Source organism: Patagioenas fasciata, chromosome 5 (assembly GCF_037038585.1).
Source record: "Patagioenas fasciata isolate bPatFas1 chromosome 5, bPatFas1.hap1, whole genome shotgun sequence".
Lineage (NCBI taxonomy): Eukaryota > Metazoa > Chordata > Aves > Columbiformes > Columbidae > Patagioenas > Patagioenas fasciata.
The window spans coordinates 11,713,128-11,732,844 of NC_092524.1; the positions used below are offsets into that span (position 1 = coordinate 11,713,128).

Consider the following 19,717-nt stretch of genomic DNA (forward strand, 5'->3'; position numbering starts at 1 on the left):
TAAATACAAAGGGCATAAAATGGGAATAATTTTTAACTGCCAGCAGAAGTCATATATGAAGATGAAATGAAAAGGTGAAAAGGTTTCATCTACTCCGAGCACATGGATTTTGTGACATCATGCACAGTAAATGTAATTCCTGGTTCTATAATCTTACGTTTTAAAAACTAATAATAGAGTAAGTGTGTATACTAGGAAGTCTATAAAAATCAACTTAGTCTTTTTCAGTATCCACAAAGTCAGGAGAAATTATTAAACTGCAAGAAAACAGCTATTCAAAGGAGTAGTCCCTTCAGAGATATCATACTGAAAAAAAATTATTGCAGATTTGCTTTCAAATAAATTAAAAATTAAAGTTTCCAGGAACCATATCGACAAGTTTTAAAAGGCATGCAAAAATGTTTAAATAGCTCTTATACAGCACTTTGTCACATACACAGCAGAAGCACACAAATTCATCTCTCAGACTCCCAACTTCCCTATGCGCATAATGAAGTCCCTGATTTCTCTGCAACATCAATCTGGATTCTAGGAACTTCATTTCCATTCTTACTTATTTCAAGGCTATTAACTTGACAGATTGAATAACTTTCATGAAATATCCACTAGAAATAACTTAGAATATAATTCATCGACTTTTAGGATGAAATGCTCATAAAACAGTACTCTTCCAGATTCACAAAAACACATCACATTGGGTTTTGCAGGGTCCTAAATTCTGCAGACAAAGCGTGCAATAAATATCTCTGCAGTGTCGTTAACTGAGCAGTAGGACTTGTGACACTGGAGTAGAAGACAAGATTATTAGTCATAGAATCACAGAATCATAGAATCATTTCAGCTGGAAGAGACCCTCAGGATCATCGAGTCCAGCCATAACCTAACCTAACTCTAGCACTAAACCATGTCCCTAAGAACCTCATCTAAATGCCTTTTAAACCCCTTCAGGGATGGTGACTCCACCACTTCCCTGGGCAGCCTGTTCCAATGCCTGACAACCCTTTCCGTGAAGAATTTTTTCCTAATATCCAATCTAAACTTCTGCTGGTGTAACTTGAGGACAAGACAAACTGGCCTCTCGCTTGTTACTTGAGAGAAGAGACCAACACCCTCCATGCTACAGACGTCACACTGCACAAACTTCTTAGAATGGAACTCATGTTAATATATAATCAATTCGTATTTGAGAAGAAAATATTTTTTAAATATTAGTTATAGCAACCAAAGTTGTTACCAACCTGATCAATGCCACGCCCTTTACACTGAAGAATAATTACTTCTAACAGCTTTGCTGCATGACATTCAGCATCTTCTCCAGCAACTCCTGTAAGGACCTGAAAAATAAGCATTACTGTTGATGATATCCCCTTCAAGAAGTATTTTCCATATATTGCTTTGCTTGGAAAAGCTGATAAAAATGTACCCAACCTAGTACAATGCCAGCATCAACATCCATCAGTGAAACAGGCTAATCTACAGTAATGGCTCAGTACCACAACTAGAGACCAAAACATTGCTGAGTGTGGGGAAAACTAATCTACACGTATATTCAATAAATCTGTGGACGCAGAGCTTACAACAGTAACTGTATAAGCATCAGCTGCCATTTCAAAGGTTTATTTCCATACACAAAACACATTTTTCTTACACATTCATGTACTGAATTTTGTAAAAATTATATTTACGTATTTGGGATATTCAGTGGGAGACCACGTGATACTTAAAATTTCCGTGTTAAAGAGGCACTGTGCTAAGCTAATAAAAACACTCATCACTAATAGGTTATAACAAGCTAATTTTCTTTCATAAATAAATCTATAACATGTTCCAAGTATTTACAATCAGCCTGATCAGCCTGGTTGAAACATGTTTTCAAATGAAGACTGGCAAGAGTTATTCACTATAAAACTTAACATCTTCAAAATAATTACTCAGGAAATACCATGGGCAAGGCAGCTGACAGTTCACCACAGTTCTTACACAGACATAACATATGATATCCAGAAGTGAAAAACTGAAATCCCCACTAATTGCTATTAGATTATAAAGTATTAACACCATCTTAAAAAGCAGCATTCATTTCCTCACATAGGCCTAACATTCTGGAATGCTTTGTATTCTACATTTTGATTAGATAAAGAAAGCCCAGTTGGCAGCTACCTATAGCACACGGGAGTTGAGCAGCTGAGTTAAATACAGAAATACTGCCCAAAAGTGACCGGACTGAGACAGAACAGCTGCATCCTGCTCCCAGTTTTCATCACAGACTTGGCATCAACTTGGGAAAATAACTTCCTTTGCCTCTACTTTCCACCCCTACTCCACTTGGTTTAGCTAACAGATTCACACACACACAGCATGTGCTGTCCTAGCCACAGCGAGGCTACAAACCTCAGATAAAAGAAGCCATCTACCTTTTGCAATATGCACATGCGTGTTTTGCACGCTCATTGCACAAAGTGCGTTACACAAAACACATGTACAAAAACCTGTGTTGTTTAATCTGCTTTTGTTGTGTATGATTTATTTTTTCTCTTTTAGCAAAAGGATATATCTGAAATTCCATGCAACCTCTTCAAAAGTCTCTGCAATAACTTAATCTGTGGAATCACAGAGAATGTTAAATAGCAAAATGCCTTAAGAGCAGATGTCAAAATTCTTGTTTCACAGTCTGCTGTTGCAGAAAAAAGTACCCAGTTTAAGAATATATTAGTGTAGAGATCGTAGGTTTTGTTATCAGAAAGGAATCTGGTTTTGTTATCAGAAAGGAATCTACTTACCTTCTTGCACATACTGTAGATCATTTCAAGATATTTTGTGTCTGACAGAAGTGTATCCGTATCAACAGTAACATAATTATGCAAGAGAGGCATCATGTCTGTATTGAAAGAAGAACGATCACATTCAGTTTCCACATTTCATTATGTGAGCTGTTAAAATCAGGCTGAAATCTACACATTAATAAGCTAATTACAGTTCTTGCTTCATGCTTGTCAAGATAAGCATGCATCTAGTCATAAATGCCTCAGCAAAACAAGTCTGACTGCAGCAACAGCAGAATAAAATACTTCAAGCATAGCCTCACTTGAGTGTTCTAACATTTCAATCAAGATGCAATTAATTGTACAGTTAAAACCACATGTATGAAACCATTTGGGTTTCTGATTTATTTGTATTACTTACCAGTGAAATAATCAAAGCCATCCTGCTGAAAGACTTCAAAAACAAGAGGAAGAAGCTGCCACATTTGTGCAGAAACTTGTTGACAGGTCAGACTATGAGCCAAGGAAAAGATCTCCTCATAAAACTCTAAAACAAACAGAATCTAGGTAAACTTAATGCCAATCCCGTACACTTAAAAGTACAAGCCAACAAAAGTACAGATACCTAATACATGCTGCTGCAAAACTGTTCCAATCACTTGCAAACAGATCCCTTCCAGCTGCTGGGTAATCTGAAAAAAAAGATTTATGACTTTTTCCAATACTTCGGAGTTGAAATTAAACACATTTTAAATAAAATCACTCAAAGCAGTTTCTATTTAGACAATATAGTCTTCTAACACAACTCAAAATTTCTCACATTTTAGGGCACTAAACGTATAAGAGCAGCACTCTTAGCTAAGGATTTGTAAGATAGCTTTCAATACAAGGTGTTTTTGGGATATTCTTTGAATATTGGAAGAATCTCACTATAGGGTAACCCTTAAAAAGAAAAGCCTGACAGTAACCCTGTGCAACACTTTGGTCCTGTTAAAACATGGTAAGTAAATAAATATATCAAATAGGTAAGCAATGGAATTTGTAGGAAGTATGTGCTGTTCTGGAAAAGTGAAATTGCAAAAACCAAAACCAAATACCAAACCCCTGCCAAACCCAGCTTAGGATGTTCATATTGTACATGGACAACCCACCTAAATGCTGCTCTATAGAGTCAGACACTCTTTGCAACTGGTATTTATTAGTCCATTGAACAGCCAACAAAAGAGTCATTAACCTGTTTCAGGCAGTTACCTTGCATAGGGACAAAAAGGACTGAGTTCCTGGCCTTGGCTATGCAGAACAGGATTTTAAACTAACCAGCTGAATATCTTATTTCTTGGAATACTGGTCAGCCATGCTGTGTGAGATGTCTCAATATAAATGTTTATTACTGATCAACGTTTTCCAATTGAATCCCTCAGGACTACCATATTGTTACACAAACCTTTTGTTTAGATGGCAAGAATTTGTCAACAAAAACAAGCACATGAAAAGCAGGCTAAGCAGCTTTAGCAACAAGTAAATGTGCTGAACTGGTCCTGGGTTTGTTGCACGGCAGCACTGGATTCCAACCCTGGGCACGCAGGATTCGTCTTGTGCTGCTTCCTTAGTCTTCAGAGCTCTGAGAGCACAATTTGTTACTGAACTGTTTAGTCACTAAAAACCAGTACCTGACTTTGTCAAGAAGTATTTTAATCATCAGCAGCATCTTTTGAACAAGCTGTACTCTGGACAGAAGTTAGTCCATTCAGTAAAACAAAACTAAATAATAGGAGGTTTCATCACACTGAAGAATGCCACAGTGCAGATTAAACAAGTAAACAAAACTATTACTTTAGTATAGCCACAACAGCTGTATGTAGACATCGGTTCTGTTGCAGAGAGCAAACTAAGCCAGCAGAGTCAAGGTTCAAAACTAATTGAAGTTTTATCTGCTTTCTCTGAGGGACAGATCTCATCACAGCAGAGGGGCTTTTCCAGCTGAGCTGACAGAGCTCACCTGCTTCCACCTGTCTGAACAAGAACCTGGATTCTCATGGGAAATACCACAGCAATATTTACACTCTATTACTACACGTATCGTTAGAAATTTGACCCACGCTGCTACAACTTTGTTGCATGATACATACTTCACGGTTTTCTGTTTTCATGTATTTTGAGCTGAAATTACAGTTTTTCAGATAACAATGTCAGGTGGAACTACAAAAGGCTTTCACTGTATTCAGACAATACATATTAGCTCTAAACTAACTTCTACTTACTTCTTTGTGATCTTCAACTACACTAAGAAGTGTATCGATAGTATTCAAAATTCCCATTGCTGTCACTGCTTTGTCATCACTGCCTTCTTCATCTGGCCCAGTCTGGATCACCTGGTTAAATGTCATTGCCTGCATGCAAGAGCAAAACAACCAAAAAATATGTCATTTAAGGAAGACACGCTTGGAGATGAAGAACAATTGTGCAAGTCTGGTATAACACAAAATGTGAGGAGGACTTCTGCTAAAAAAACATGTATGAATATTAGAAGGTGACAGCTCCCTTCCAGAGGTTCAAGATTGATAAAATTTGAATGTTAAATCATTTGAGCTGTCATTTTTTATCCATTAATGAATAAGCACATACAAATGACATCAGCTCCCATGCAAAAGAATCCATTTTCTACAAGTCAGTTATTCTGACAGTGTTTAATTGGCAGCTGAACTAGACTGGATCACTTTGCAGGCATTCCCAGACAGGACATGTGAACATGAGCCTTTAACAGGGAAGCACTCAGCTGACCTCTGCCTTTGAAACCATTAGTACGACTTGCTAGACACAGCAATTCAAGCTCCGGATTTCTCCTGCAGATTCAATTTCATTTCCACATTGCATACAACATAACATCTTCACACCAATTTTTTTATTAATAATCAGCTCTTTAATTTCCTATTTTAAACCAGAAAACATAAGTCACATTGTAAAGACAACAAAAAATGTGCTACCAAAATTCACTCTTAACACTAGCAGGAGAAAATATGTATAAAGATTTCTCAAACGTTTCTGCAATCATTCTTAGAAATTTCCATTTAGTTCACATTATGAAGACACTTCTGAGAAAAAACAGTCTAAATGCAGAAGATTACTTGTATTAATGCACTTAAGCAGATTGGAATAACAACAGCTATTGACTGATGAACAACTACCTTAATTTTAAATACCAATCTTTCACATACTAAACATTTTCCTAAATCATCAGAAAGTCTTACCAAATGCTGTGTCATTTCTACTGCAATTGGGGTAACTTCTTCACTATATTCACAGATCATCTTCTGAATCACATTAGTAAGATCATCATTTTCAGTCTCTCTTATAATATGAAGTAAAGCTTGCATTACAGGTCTAATGAACGGAGTAATATATTCTTTAGCTGTAAAACAAGTGGAAATACCTGAATTGACATTCTTACAAAACTACAGTATCAGTGTAGTAAAGTCAATATACACTTTATTAATATTTAGTGCTTCAGCATTAATATGCCAAACCCATGGGTAGCATAAGTCATTGCATCAATACTGACATTCAGAACTATTTTTTCAAAAATGTATACCAAGATCACAACTGAAGCATGAAAACCAGAGTTCTACAGTCTTTATGGAATGCAAGATTACTTATCAATGCAGATTTTAATTGAACAGGAATGAGTTCATATGCATTTTTGTCAAATTAGCCAAATCATCTGATACAGAATTTACGTGTGCTTTGTGGCTTTTATACCAGCATCAGGAATACTAAGCAATGTAAAGCCTGCCAGGACAAAGACAACTTTAAACAAAAACAGCTGAACATGAATGGATGTATGCTAAGACAGATATGCTTATATTGCCACTGTATTTCTGATTCAATGATTAGGTGGTGTTGAACTAGATTTCTTGTACCATGAACTTGGATGTTACTTATAAAAAATATAAAATTTTCCAGCTGGAAAATTACAGTAAGTGATTACAAATTACAACTGCAAGAAATAAATGAACATCAGGAAAGAAGAGAGCAAGTCTCCCTGAACATGGCAATATTAATGTCTATTCCAGTGAAGCTTGCTGTAGGTTTAAGAAAAGAGCGCTACCTTTCTCCTGGTTACTGATCAGAACTTGAAGTGCTATTGCAGCTTCCACTTTTACAGGCATTTCCCTGTCATCTATCAGACATCGTCTTGTGAGTTCTAAGGCTGTCTGGAGATTCTGGTCACTCTTAAATTTGACTTCACAAAAATAATGAAGAACCCAGCAAGCCTGAAAAAGATGCATTGAACAAATTCAGAGTTGCAAAACCTACAAACAGGATTATTGACTACTCGTACACCCATAACACACACAAATCATTAGATCTAAAGTACAACCACTGTTGAATAAAGATGCTGTAAAGCTTTTTAACAGGTGAAGATGTTTGAGAGTGTGGAGGCTGGCCAGTGGGAGGCTTGTCTTTCAGACATCACTAGACCAGTACTATGATCTCAAGTCCATCTGTGGCCACAGGTTTTGTGTGAGCAGTACGGTCTAAATGCAAAACACAGATAGACCATACCACCAAACACAGATGGAAAACTATGCACACAATTCTGCAGCCAGTTTCAACCTACACAGTAGTTCTCTACAATCACACATCAAGACAGATACTAATCTCTGAAATAAGCACACAATTTATTACAGAAGAGGTGCAGAGAGGAGTGCATTTGTTAGAGGGAAAAATATAAGGAATATTCCTGAATTCTTCAGTTGGAAAATACAGTTCATCTTAGCAGTACATTTCAGACATTCTTACCCGTGCTCTCATGTAACCCAGCTCACTGCTGAAGAGAGGGAACACGTGATTCTGCAACATATATTCCATCTGATCTTTATATATCTTTTTCTGCCAGAGTAAGAATAGAAATACAACAGTTTAAAACTTTCTGCATTTCTAATCCAGTAAAAAATGACATATAAAAGTGTGAAAAGCATAAAAAAATTCTCAGACTTTTAACTTCCTCCTTTATTAAATTCTGTTAAGCAACAATTAGTAACTACACTTAGAACCTACATGGACTTCTACAATTTTCAGTCAAAATAGTAATTTTTTGACTCTTAGAGGCACCTTTTGCTTGGCAGTACATACTCTGGTATCAAAAGCAAAAGATGCCCGCGAAACTTCTCAGAGCTGTACAAGTCCATGCTCTGCATCTTTGTTGCTACCACTCTAATTGAGCAAGGTTTCTAACTTCACTTTATTTTGCTTCTTCTATAAACAGAAAAGATCTCATTAAATCAATAGCCTCTCCCTGGATGAATTTTTTTTCCTTCCTTCCTTTCACAAAAAAACCCCAAGGAATGTAATTAAGTGTAGTGCAGGAAATGGTGTAGCAATTCTTACTAGAAGCAGAGAACTTAAAGGAACCTAAAACAATCATCTGAACTTGAACATGACCTAATAAAACTTGTGTTAATTAAGCTGAAAACAAAACCAAACCAATTAAGTTCAACAGCTTTAAAAAAACTGGCAGTGATTGCAAAACTTGTAAACTCAAAGAGCTATTCTCATTTCTTTTAAGACACAATATGTGAAAGAAAAGAAAGGAGGAAAAAAGAACCAAAGGAACCACCAGACTTGTTATGCTTACTTTTAGGAGAATTTCAGCCAAAGAACCAATCATATGTAAAGCACCATCTTTCTTACGAGGGTCAGCATTTGGCTCCGTAAGGATTTGATAACAAAAGCCCATTGTCTTCTGCAAGACCTAGATTATATGTAAAGTTAGTCAAAGTATTTCAGTCAATCATCTCAGATACCTCAGTGCTCTGAAATGCTCAAACCTCTAATAATCTGCTCCAAGGCTAGAATTTGGATAATGTTTTATGTCTTTCTTATAAACATACTACACTCCTCATAGACAGATCCTAGGGGAACGGGCAAATACAAAAATCACAAATAGACCAGTACAAAATACATTTGAGAGGAATGATAGATTTTAGCGTAGTATGACATGACAAAGAGCAGAAAAGTAAAACTTCTATTAGTAATTCAGCAAATGGAGACTATAAGCTAAATCTAGCTAATGTATTTAAGTAAAATCATGAATAGCTTACCTCTTTCCTTTTACTACATGATGTAAACAATAACGTCTGAGCAGCAGTTGTTGGAGAAATGAAGTCTTCAAATACATCTATTAAGTAAACATGTAACAGCTATAAATTTTGTTCCTTTACTACAGTTCATGATCTTAATATAATCTAATGATTTAATACGACACAACAGAGCAACAATTTCCCTTTCTTTTCAGGTGGTTAATCTTGCTTTCTTACTACAGGTATTCCAAGACCAAGCAGTAACAAATGGTTGGGGACTCCTAATGCACATTTCACTTTTTCATGACCACTGGGCTCTACGTCTTTAATTTGAAATTCTATGTCTTCCTTATTCTTAAGATAAACCTTTCACAACAGTAGAAGCAGACACAGCAGTCAATTTTGGGCATACATGTTATTTGCTGTACAGGCAAGCACACAATTGAGTTAAAATGCTTAGTTTCTTATTTCTCTGCAGAAGATTATCAGAGCCTTGTATAATACCTGCACAGTTCACAGGTCTGAGAGATACAGAACATATGAAAGTCCTAGTGGGAGGATCTGTTCAGGAAGCCTAAGTATCTTCTTTCTTCCCTGGCCTGAAAGGACTGTACAGACTCCTAATAAACCCCAACAACACAGCAGCAAGCCATAGGACGTGAAATTAGACAAGTCTGATATGTCAGGCTTACTTCATAATGTTTTATTTACCATTACGGTAAATCTGTTCTGAATTACGCCATGTCTGAAATCCCTTAAGATTGTAAAAAGTTCAGGACCCAAAATATAAGCTATTGTAAAGCAAAAACTTTTAATAACATTAAAGTTACGTAATTATTGGTTGCAAGACCTGGATTGCCTGACTTTTCTAACAAAAACTTCGTAACTCAAAATTAACTACTTTTTCAAGTGGAGAAACACCTGTGTCTGACTGTCATATGTTACCTGTCATTTCCACCACTACATCCAAAAGTTAACTATATGAAATTACGTTATTTGGATAATACAAAGTGATTTATCTGTTAGAAGTCATATCTATTTTCACCAAAAAAAACCTATAAAAGTTCCACCTTGGTGTGAATTCATATTTTAACATGAGTAGACCTCAAATTCTCACCAAATTTCATGCGAATATATTCATATGGATCTTCTTGCCAAAGCTCTTCATCAGCATCTGTATAGCACATCAATGGAAAAATAACATCTTGGATAATTCCCTGCAATTAAAAAAAAAAAAGTTGAAGACAGGCTAGCACTACTAAATCAATCTCTATCTTCTGTTCTATATTTCACAGATTTTCCCCATCTTGTCACTTCTCATGGTAATATTCTAAAACTACTTGGACATAGAGGATTTTATGTGCTACCTTACAAAAACCAGAACTTTAAATTTAAGGGAGAGCTACAATACAGTGCAAGCTATTAGATTTGCTTTGGATAATGGTATGTTGAGATAATTCAATGCCATAAATCCAGTAGTCAACACTATCTCCACATTTATTGTGTTACTCTGTTACACTGTAATCCTTAATACACAGAAGTACAAAGGACTGATAGCAAAAAAAGCAACTAGATAGCTTTGTTCACATATCAAGGTAACCTTCACCAAATACACTTAAACTCTTTTCACCAGATATTTATAATAGATGTCCCTAATTCTAGCAAGGCTAGAAACACTGTACAGACTGACTAATGTGCTACTAACTCATCTAAGTATTAAACCCTAAAAATGGTTTACTTGAATATGAGGTTTCAGGTTCTTCCAGGTGACTGCATGTGACACTCCTTGATTGATGTAATTCAGCGTTTGCTGCAAAACTCGAGGAGCCATATACTGCTTTTCCTTGTATTGATACAACACCTTCAGCAACACCTAGAAAAATCAGATCGCATCAATAGCTTATACTGAACACAGACCATTTTAACCAGAAGAATTCTGCCCTCCCTCACAATCCTACATACAAATCCCTTTAAATCCAACAAAAAACCCCACTGTTTATTCATAAGACTAAAAGGGGTACTGACTAATCCTTCTACTAAATGTCATTGTTAATTTTATAAGGCAATTTGCAGTTCATACCAGGTGCTGCACATCATTTAAAAATACAGTCCTTTAATAATAGAAAACGTACATGCTAACTCATCATCAACATAGCGCACGGGACCTTTCCATCCAAGGTTTATTATTCCATCTTGCTACTCTTTGGGGCAGAAATTCACACCCAAATACTGGATTGGTGAAATACTCTACACTCACCCAGTCTACTGATTCTTGCCTATGAGCAGCCCTACAGCAGTGATGCTGTAGGAGATGATCTTTTGAGGTCCCTTCCAATCCCTAACATTCTGTGATTTCGTGAATGTATGTGTGTCAAGAATGATGAACCAGTCTCTGTCCTTGGCTTTCCAGCCTCAATTCTTCTTCTGAAGTGGCACTGACAACTACTCACAGGGATTTGGGTTTGTTACAGCCCATGGCTCTCCATCAACAAGGACATGAAATGGACATGGGACTGTAACTAGTAATTATATTCCAGCTCACTGGGAAATTTGTTACTGGTAATGCAAGAGAGTTTCCTTGTAGCCCAGTCCAGGTCAGTGGCAACACTGCACCTTCAAGACCAGCAGCACCAAATGCCCAGAAATGACAAATACCATTTCCAGGGTTTCATTTAATTCTTTACATAAAACAACATTTAAAAAAATTCAAAATGGAAGGAACTGAAAAAGATAACTATCAATCTGTGATATCACCAATAAAACATTTTGGGAAACTGAGATTCATTATTTTGAAAAGTAATTACATTGATAACATTTACTACACAAACATTGAAGCATTTCTCCCAAAGGAGATGTCTGGGACTTCAGTTTAAAGAGGATTCATTCATTCACTATGAAATTCATAACTTTACAGAGTTTCATGCTCTAGATGCATTATCAGTCCTCGAAGTTTAACCACTCATGTTTAAAAGCCTCCTGGACTTAAGGAGGAACTGGTTGGTACCCCCACCCATGTGCAAGGCTTTGGTGGCAGTAGATAGTGACTTAGGATACAAGAGAGTGCAAATGTCCAGACATGCAGCTGTTTCAAGCACTATCAGAGCATACACATGTCAAAATTCCTTTTTAGTCTCTTGTGAACTAACTAAAAGAGAATATTCTCTGCAAAAACAATGCCTTAAGTGACAGATGTTTGTCACTTCCAAAAATCAGTAGAACGTGAGTACATGGTTAGAACAATTAAGAAGAACGTTAATAATTAAAAACAGTCCAACAAACTGGTATGAAAATTGAATACACATGTAAACAGCTCTACAACAGATTTTACTTCCTTGATGGTATGCCTTAAGTATATTACTTTCCAAAAGTAATCAGGGAACTACTGAAGGCTGAGATTTCTTGCAGTTCTACACAGAGTACATGACATTCTAAAGATTTCCTTCCTTCTTAAATTTCAACATAAGCAAAGAAATTACCATCATTGTATGAACATCATATACTGAACTTTTCTAATGCATCGCTCTGAGACAGGCTCCATGGGCTAAGTTACACCATGGTGGCAGCTCAGGCAAGATTTAAAAAATATAAATTAGGGGTTCTTTGTCCTTGGCAAGAGTAGTAATCCTGGCTCTTCAGCAAACTAGAACTTAACATATAGTAGTACAATCTTCTCACTGGAAAAGCTTATACAAGAAGGTCCAGTTTGCTGGTGTTTCTGAATTTTAGATAGATCTGAAGTTTTACAATTCAGATGCAATAAGGGAAGAAATTAAAAATATTAAGGAAAGGTTTAATAACTGCATGGAGGAAAAGTAGGATGTGGGATGGAGGCTCCAGGGCAGCCATGTTTGACCACGGCTTAGTTCTGGCACATCAGGTCTTTCAATATGAGAAATGTCTTGAGCAAAACAGCTGCTAACCCAAGGGCTAAGAATCATGGCATTCCAGCTGGGCAGCTCAGCCTGTTTTGGCCAAGTTTACGAAAGTTCAACTATAACTAATGCTGAATGTACTGCATTTTTTTTTTTTATTGGTGACATGCACATGACAAAAACATACAGAGTGGATGAAAAGAGTAATTAATGAGAAGTAGCAATAAGAATAATATTAGCAGTATATTTCAAGTTTATACTTGAAGAACCTATAATCCCATACTATATCTATTACTCTAATAAAATGGTGTGTATGCTTTGGAGAGTACAGAGTCAAGCACATTATTAAAATTTGTATTCTTCAGCACTTTACATATTCCTAGTTTTTGTAAAGAAATACACCCTGTTCAAAAATCTTCCATGAAATTTATTTGAAGGATTAATTACTTGAGCATAGCATATGTCCAAGATTTTTATTCTAAACAGAAGACAGGACCTTAAAAATAATTCGTATTTCTAAACAAGCTACAGTACCCTATAGGAAGAAACTTTAAGTCTCACTTTTTAGCAATTTTCTTTAAATATTAATACTTAAACTCTTGACGTTTCCTAGATGCAATAAAAGGATGGACTCTGAATCAAAGAAAATACAAGTAAAAACGCCAGGTATTTTGTTGAACTGTTTACATTTATCTTTTCAAATACTTCTTTTTGCCTAGTCTTTTGTCAAAACTTAATTTTATCTTGGAAGTGTCAAAGCAACCAGTAAGGTATTAAAGAAAATTATCCAATAATTTTCCAATAATAGTTATCCAATGTAATCTACAGGTATAAGCACCTCAGAAGCTAACACTGACTCCACTTTTCTGAGTAGGATGTTGGGATAATATTTCCTAACACTCAATGTGACAAATGTTCTTTTCCCTTCAATGCTTTGGATGACCTTCAAAAACCATGTATTTAGGAGATATTTTCCTTACTCTTCCTCTTTTAAAAAGTCCTGTAATTAATTATCATTTCATCAGGAATGAAAAATAAGACAACTGAAACTGAACTAAGAGCTGTTCTTCTCATTAAAGGCTTTGAAGAAAACATTCTGCTCCCAGAGATTTTAAAAAATTAATAGTCTATTTACATTTACAACCTAATCACCTGAATATAAACAGATTTATGAGCCAATACAAAGAAATTTTACAAAAACTACTTGAAGTTATTTTTATAAATGAACTTGTTTCAAAAGAACAGAAGTCAACAGTACAGTCATGAGCTAAGAGTCAGATCCAAAAACTTCCCAATATTCATGAGAATTTTCTTGCTTGTTCAAAAAGTTCAAATTATTAACTTCAAACACATGCACTGTAAGAGAGGCAGATGACAATTCCCACCCCATCAATCCATTCTGTCCCTTTGGGTAAACCTGTAGGTTGCTGCCATATGGTAGGACTATCTGAATTACGAATTTACTCCAATAAAGGTAATTCAAGGATAGTTTGGCCTGAGTGCACCAGGTTAGAAACCGCTGCAGTCCAGAAAATTATTTGTGTGTAACAGACCCTGTAGAAGTGGCAACTCCCAGACAGGCAGGTGCTTGGGAAGTGACCATAAAACTCATGTGTTTGTAATTAAGCCTCTGCTGCGATCAGGCTTTTGCAGAATGCTACAAAGCTTAGAGTCTACTGACTTGGAGTCAAAAAACAACTATATCATCACAGTTAAAGGGTAGGTAAGAAGGTCAGCTATACCACACAAATACTTAACTCCTCTAGAAAGAGAAAAATTGACAGCATTTATCCGAAGTTCATCTGATGGCATTTACTCTATTCACAGACTATCAATGCTGCCTAGGTTACTTTCAGTGAACTGTCCTACATGGCAAATTAATAATTTTTAATCATTATTTTCTTTAAAGCCATAGACGTCAGTGTTTTCCATATCAATGTGCTTAAAAAAACAGAACAAGAAGTCTTTTCAGAAAATCATGAAAAAAGAAATCACTGCTAACTCTAAACTTATCCTAATATCCCCCACATTGAGCAGTTCTTACTTGCTGAACACCAACAGCAAACGCCTTCAGGAACACTTCAGCAAACTCATTGTACTCCTTGGAAACGTTACCAGGGCTTCCATACCTGGAATTAGAAGCAAGGGTGCAGCAATGTTACTGACTTGAATATTTGTTTGGTTTTTAAAAAATAGTAATAGAAGAGACAATACCTCTCAAAAAGTCTAGCTAAGATATGCAAAGCCCACTTCTTGCATTTCCACCAAGGCAACTCAGGTCTATCATCTTCATCAACTTGAAGGGTTTCCTTTAGGAAAAAGAGGAAAAAGATTATTTACTAACTATTCGTGAAGAGTTCAGATTACCTGTATTTTGAACAACCACACAGCATATTTTGCCTTTAACCTGCCATTTGCACTTCTAGCTTAATATAAGTATAAAGTACAGCATATCTAAAAATAATTCCCATGATATATGCTGCATAAATGGTCAACGCATTCTTGAAACAAGAAATCAAAGCAAGTTCTGTTATAATTTAAAAACAACAGAACTCCCATACATCTTTTCAAAACTTGTCTAGGCTGTTTAAAACACTATTTAGCTTAAAAATCTATTTTGGCATCTACTGAGATAAAAGAATGCAGAATTAAAAAGCTTATTTTTTAACATTCTAATGAATGAAAAATATTTCAGCTTAAAGACATCAATAAGAAAAAAGCCACTTACAGCTGGTACATCCCTATCAACAACAGTCTTCAGGATTTCTATCCATTCAGTCAGGTTTTGCTGATTTATCAACTCCAAAGGTAACGTGTACTTATAAAAAAAGGCAAAATAAATTTATTATAAAGCAATTTGAAAATAATGTTACTTTCACAGTTTGAATTCTAGCTTTTTCAAATCTTTGTCTACGCTTAGCTACTATGAGAGATTAGCAAAAGACTCAGAAAAACAAGCTAAAGAGTTTACCACAACTTAATCTATACCCTCTATATCCTGAAAGGTGCTAGGTCTTTACTCCAATTCATTCCACTCATACAATGCCAAGACACTACTTCAATGGATGTTACACTAAATTCTGAAGCAATTAGAAGCATATTAAGAGTTTCATTCCAAACTGCTGCACTTACAGGGGTAATTCTACATAGGCTGGCCTCTACAATCTCTCATTAATTTTCTAATCAGTTTTCCAGCAAACCTTAGAGGGTGGTGTGCATTAGTTCTACCTAATGCCAACCAGGAATAGCACCATACAAAAGTAAAAGTACAGCACAATCAAGCATATCAAAACCCTGTGATGCATACCACAGTTGAGTAGTAGGGGAAATTATTCAGATGTAATCTAATATAATTAATACTTCTGTCATTTACTATTTTAAGGAAAAGCATAATGATTTATATTAAATTACTGATCAAGTATACACAAAGTTTATTTTTTACCTGGACAAGGGCATAAAATATTTTGAAGATCTGTTTCTGGATGAGGACAGACTGATCAGATGGATCATTCAAGAGCTGAATGAAGCTGTCCTTCAGAACTGGTAGAAAATGTTGCATTGCAGCTATTAAAGGACTCCGCTCCTCTGGTTTTTTGTACCTTAAGATAAGAACAAACTAGTTTTGTAGATCTTTCAGGTAGCTTTTTAATTTTAAAAGTCCACCTTTCCCTGGTGTAGACACAAGTAGGTTGTATTACAGTTCATAACGACATATGATTTAAAAAAAACCCCTCTTGTCACAGAAAGCGAAATAAAACTATAGCCAGACAACATTACACTTAAAAGGCAAGTTAGAAAACTGCTGAGCATCCATTACTCCACTATATATCCACATTGGTTTCCTGCTGGTAATGCACTCCTGCCAACTTGCTCACTTTGAACACTACATCATGTTCAGCCACATCATTCCTATAGTGAAAAGCAATCAGAGCGCTACAAAAACCGCAAGCAAAAGGTACGCGATTATTGCCAAGGGTGGCAGACACTGGGCTGGTCAGTAAAACTCCAGAAGGATGTTTATCCGAGTTCACAATTTATCAAAACATTTCTAGAAGCTACATTACTTTACTGACATCAAAGAAACCAAACCATGAGGTCACTCACAGTTTACCAGTGATGTCTCTCACATCTTATCATTTAATTTGCCCTAATCTAACAATCTGATAGAGAATGTAGGCTTCAGGGCCATGTGGTGGACACTGAGCAGGCTCTGATTGCACAGCTTTTTTTTGTTTAAGCAATTAATATTGCAATACTCTTGGGGAGATTTAAAAAAACAAACATTTTGGGGAGACTTCTCACCAATATTAAGTATCCATCTTCAGCCTCTTCAGCAGTGACCATGTGCAGAAATATAAGATAAAGTCAACTCAGTTTGCTGCCAGATGTTCCATAAAAATACTACAAAACAGTGAGCTCAAAAATCTGTTCAATAATATAGTTTCCATGTATTTTTGGAAATAGAAACCTAAACAGAAGGACTAAATGTTGCTCAGAAAAACTCAGTTTCTAATTTCCACAAAAGAGACAATTTAAACAGATCAGAAAAAATGACTGTGCAAAGAGCAGTCATTTGATCTTGGTGGCTGGATTTGGACAAAAAAGAAATAATCTTGAGAAGTCCCAAGATTTTTACCTTTCACATTAAGGAAAAAAAAAAAAAATCCCTCCCAAACTGACATAAGTAATTTAACACATTTTACATAGGCCTCCTTACACCCATAATGTTACACAATGAAATGTGCATAATTCCTACATGATTTGTGAAACCAACCCCTGTCGGCTTCACCAGAAAGCTGAACAAGTACGAGCAGCTGCTGGTCTCAAAGGGTTTGATCAACTAAGATACCAACAGACCCGTTACCTGAGTTTGTCATGCAATTGACTGCGTTCCTTCCAAAACTCTTCCCTAAATAAGGATTGCTATAACCATAATATACTACCAGTGAACACTTCATGCTTTGTATCTCACAGGTCTCTGCTGTATATTTGGTTAAAGATGTTTAATTTGAAAATCAAGTGAGAAGTTTGTTAATTTTATTTTCCTAGCAAGACTTGCAATTTTCAGCCACAGAAAAAAAAACTCCAGCATGGGATTACAAAGGTCTTTATAGCTTTCCTGTAAACAAGGATTTTTGAGTAATCAATACTCACCTGTTTTACACTAATTTTCATAAAATTAATGGAATTAGTGAAAATTTTCAATGCAACATTTAATTCAGTTATCTGAAACAAAAATGTTATGCATGACAGTGCTTTGCAGAAGTTGTGGATTCCATCAGTTCCACTACAATTCCCCGACTCCAGGATTGTACTTTTCCTGACCCAGCTCAAATGAGCTTCCTACACCAGGAAAGCTCCACAGAACTTCTGGAGGTGCAATCTCCATTTCGAAGCTCTGAGCATAACAGTAAATACAGGGCAAAGAACATTCCCCTGTATCGTGGGCCAGTGCCTTGCATCCAGGAGAAGAGTGGTCTTTGATAAAGATTTCTGATAATGGGCTGGATGACGCTATCAAAATTTTCAAAGAGTTCATAACAAAGGCAGTCAAGTAATTCTGAACTTCCTAGCATTCAAGATTTTATCCTTTGAAACCCTTATATGTTTACTGTCACCAATACAGAGAGTGAAAATTGTCTAAACTTGGTTCAAATAAATAATTTCTGCAAAAGTCAGGATTTCGAGCAGACTTTCTTATTGCCATAAATCCATAAAAAGTACTACTAAACTAGGGCTTTATAACACCCTCTTTTTTTCCTGATCTTAAGCCCTTAATGAAGGCAGTTTCTCTGTAATTATGTAGTGGAGAAGATACATGAGCCAAGATCTGCATATTGATTATTCAAGAATATTTCCTAAATTAGATTTTTATCACCTTTGTACAACCTCACACACAAATCTACATGGTCGCAATATAAATACAGTATACAAAAAATACACAAATATATTAATTCTCCTGGTTTATATGGCAGAAAAAACTTACTCGTAGTTTTTCACAAGCTGATAAAGACAAAGAAGAATTCCAAGCCAACAAGCACTGTTGTCAGACTGAAGATAAAATCCAATTTTCTCTACAACTGCAGTCCAGCGACTGGGATAATCATGCTTGATAATATGGTGAATGCAAGTAGTAAGCTGTACTCTGGAAATCAAACATAAAATGAGTAAATAAGTTACTGCTATTATTTTTACAATATTCTTGTGGTGTTGAAACAGTCAATGTAGCCCAACCATACACTTATTTCAAGTTTCATTTAGAAGGTTTAGCTCTGTACTTTCTACTTAATATTCTCCACTTGAGGAATTTCCAATTTGTACGTGCTGCACAAACTGAAAACTGTTTTTCCATCTACATTAATTCTATGCTTAGGTTACACAGTGTATGACAATGATGCTCAGCATGCAGGTGATCTTAGTTGTGCAAAAAAACTCACAAAAACCAAACCAAACCAAACCCCAATAGTCAGAAACCACAGCCATTTCATAACCAGGTTAAAACTGCATACCTGATCAGCTCAGGAGAGTGAATAATGGCTTCTACAATATTTTCACGAATACAATGTCTGTCTTCTTCTGGGATGGAGTAAGGTGGGATCTCTCCTGGTGCAGTTTCACGATCTGGCCAATACTGGGTTATCATATTTTTCAAGTAGATAACCCCTGTGAGACAAAAGTGGCAAATCAGATGATAGCCATTCAATGTACAGAACAAACACACATTTTGCAAAAAAGGATTGAAATTACTAATTCACTGACCACTTCTGACTTGGGGAATCAAAATACATACATCACGCAAATTATTAACCTAATAATTTAATAAATTGATACTATTTTACCCATTTATTGTTATGGTTATATTTTTAGTTATATGAAGAATGTATTTGGGTTGTATAAAAATACTAAACCTATTGCTTTTACCTGTGCTACAGCTAAATACTTGTGGAACACTTGAGCAACACACTTCTAGAAAAATCCTTTATAACTATTTCCTCAGTATTGT

The 19,717-nt window shown here is 35.8% G+C and overlaps 1 protein-coding gene and 1 non-coding gene across 2 annotated transcripts in view; both read right to left on the reverse strand.

The window, feature by feature from the left end:
- IPO7 (importin 7) overlaps positions 1–19,717 on the reverse strand; it is a 36,753-nt gene that overhangs the window by 6,447 nt on the left and 10,589 nt on the right. Inside the window, exons 3-20 of the mRNA XM_065838096.2 lie at positions 19,224–19,377; positions 18,701–18,859; positions 16,157–16,313; positions 15,443–15,532; positions 14,929–15,023; positions 14,759–14,843; positions 10,581–10,715; positions 9,960–10,059; positions 8,864–8,940; positions 8,398–8,514; positions 7,563–7,652; positions 6,868–7,033; positions 6,011–6,171; positions 5,024–5,152; positions 3,388–3,454; positions 3,184–3,309; positions 2,781–2,878; positions 1,239–1,334 (exon numbers count right to left, since the gene is read on the reverse strand). Coding sequence (XP_065694168.1) covers positions 1,239–1,334; positions 2,781–2,878; positions 3,184–3,309; positions 3,388–3,454; positions 5,024–5,152; positions 6,011–6,171; positions 6,868–7,033; positions 7,563–7,652; positions 8,398–8,514; positions 8,864–8,940; positions 9,960–10,059; positions 10,581–10,715; positions 14,759–14,843; positions 14,929–15,023; positions 15,443–15,532; positions 16,157–16,313; positions 18,701–18,859; positions 19,224–19,377 — 2,102 coding nt within the window. The remainder of the gene's footprint in view (positions 1–1,238; positions 1,335–2,780; positions 2,879–3,183; positions 3,310–3,387; positions 3,455–5,023; positions 5,153–6,010; positions 6,172–6,867; positions 7,034–7,562; positions 7,653–8,397; positions 8,515–8,863; positions 8,941–9,959; positions 10,060–10,580; positions 10,716–14,758; positions 14,844–14,928; positions 15,024–15,442; positions 15,533–16,156; positions 16,314–18,700; positions 18,860–19,223; positions 19,378–19,717) is intronic.
- On the reverse strand, positions 7,182–7,363 carry LOC136102856 (small nucleolar RNA SNORA23). The gene has a single exon (XR_010651500.1). It is a non-coding gene; the product is annotated as a small nucleolar RNA SNORA23 (small nucleolar RNA).